General features: G+C 41.7%; 1 protein-coding gene across 1 annotated transcript; it reads right to left on the bottom strand.

Moving 5' to 3' along the window:
• Positions 1,358-2,269, bottom strand: LOC109850555. The gene has a single exon (XM_020420580.1). The coding sequence runs from the start codon at positions 2,252-2,254 to the stop codon at positions 1,490-1,492; it is 765 nt and encodes a 254-aa protein (XP_020276169.1). The 5' UTR covers positions 2,255-2,269; the 3' UTR covers positions 1,358-1,489.

The raw sequence follows: 2,275 nt of genomic DNA, 5'->3' as shown, positions 1-2,275 counted from the left end.
TGCCCTTAATAGGAAATTTCATCTTATGCACCGTCCGTGCAATAGATCAAGTTAACCCCCTTACAAATGAAGAGAACATCTAGAACTCCTAACCGTCCTCACTTGGGAATATGCTCCCACTGTGTACATTCAAAAGATTTAAGGCTCTAGAGATTTTATATGTTTTAGTAGCGGGTTTTAATTATTTAATTTGGTAAGTTTTTATAATCTCTCCTAACGGTTTTGATGTTAAAAATTTCTCCAATAGACATTTTAGTATTAAATAAAAGTACGATGTCATTAGCCATTTTTTTCACGATTCATCTGATATAATAAATAGATTAGAAATATAAAAGCGTATGGAAACTGTTTTGCCTTTCTATATCAAAAAAAAAAAAAGTATAGCTAAATAAACAACCGTTTCACCTTTTACAAGTAATTACTTTACAACCATGCTCGATCCTAAATTGCGTAATGCACCTGTAAACATTTTTATCCGTTCGAAATAAAATATCAAAGAGCAAAAAGTAACGAAGTGAGAAGACGTGACAAAACGTCATTTTCTTGTTTCATATGGCTTCGCCGAGTATCTTACCTCATGCCCCCATCTATATCCATACCGTGCATCATATTTGCCCTAACACGTGTGAGATGTAGATAACCAACCAAACCTACTGCATAAATTCTTTTTTACCAACAACTAACTAATAGTTTTAATAACCACAGTAATAAATGAACCACTGTATCCAAACAGGAACCAAAATAAACCAGCAGAGTACAAACAACCTCCCATTCCTCATTGTATCCCTTTTGACTACAAACCCCCCTAAACAAATTTATTGCATCTACCGCGTGTCTCAATCCTATAAAGCAACCACGTTCTCAATACGTGAGGCTCATCCAAACCACAACAGCTCATGTCCACTGGGCCCGTGTCCTGAACTAACTGACAAGATTGTTAGCCCTTGTTGGGGATACTAAATAGTTAAATAAATTTCTCATCCCATGCTAAAGATTTTATCCTTCCCAGAATGCCCCTAAAGCATGAGAACACGAGCTCCTCCCGGCAAGTCACGTGCATGCCGTCTCTCTCACAAGCAGCAGACAAAAGTAGGGTAAGTATCAGAGATCCCCCTAACTTTGGGCGATTTGGAAAACCCTCCTATCTTACGAAATATCACGCAAACCCCTCAAAACCCCCTTTTAACTTTCAGATTTTATAGGAGAAAACTCCTAAAATTAGAGGATTTTCTAATAAAATCTCAAAATTAGAGGTGATTTTTTCATAACCCTTAAAGTTAAGGGGGTTTTATGATATTTTGAAAGCGGGGATTTTATGATATTTAGCCGACGAAAATAATATTACATCTCGGAAACATTAATGAGATCACGACGGATTTGAGGATTTTCCAAACTCTGTTCAGATAATGTAACAGAAGATTCGTACAAAAAAGAAACCAAAAAATTATTATACAAAACTTTAATTAATTACGGTAATTAAGAAATTTAATTAACCCGAGGAGACGGGATTAAGGGTTCGAGCAAACCCATTCATAGCGCCGTAACTCCTCGAGCTAAACCCTAGGCAACCGAGCAGTCCCTGACGGTAAGGGAGAAACGTCCGTTTCCTCATCTCCTCCGCCTGCGCTCGCTTCGCCGTGTAATGCCTCTCGTGCGCAGACGGTAACGGCCCTCGACGTTTTCCAACGCCGTTAGTCGGTTTCTTTAACGTCTTCGCTGGAGACTTAACGGCGTCTTTAACCTTTGACGGAGTGAAGGAGATCGAGTTCCAGAATTTTTCTTTTTCCTTCTCCTTTTCTTTCTCTTTAGCGTTGGTTCTTCCTCCACCTTCGCTTTTACTTCTGTAGAGAAAATCTTTCAGAAAGATCCAGCGCTTCGAGTTTCGGACGGAGGACGATGATCTCGAGGATGAGGCTGAGGAATCCGACGGCGTCACGGTTTCGCTCTCTTTTGTCGGATCTAGATCAAGATCTGGATCCGCTTCGAGATCCTTCTTCTCCTCTTCCTCCTCTTCGTCCTGCCACTGGAACCTCGAGTTCCTCATCGGCGACATGGATCTAGCTCGCCGATGCATGGATCGACTCCTTAACCTCACCTCTCGACTTCGTCCGCTCATTTCCCCCTCTCTTGCCTCGTCTTCGTCTTCTTCGTTCAGATCTAGAAGCGGAGCGAGGTGCTGAGGACGCTGGAGATGGGACGAGAGCTTCATCGGCCGGATCTTGCCGTCGAGGAACAACTCGTCGGCGGATATCATCGATCCGCTGGGATTCGCGCC

This window comes from Asparagus officinalis, chromosome 7 (assembly GCF_001876935.1).
Source record: "Asparagus officinalis chromosome 7, Aspof.V1, whole genome shotgun sequence".
Classification (NCBI taxonomy): domain Eukaryota; kingdom Viridiplantae; phylum Streptophyta; class Magnoliopsida; order Asparagales; family Asparagaceae; genus Asparagus; species Asparagus officinalis.
Note: the sequence above shows the minus strand (reverse complement) of the source record. Positions and strands in the feature narration are given on the sequence as shown.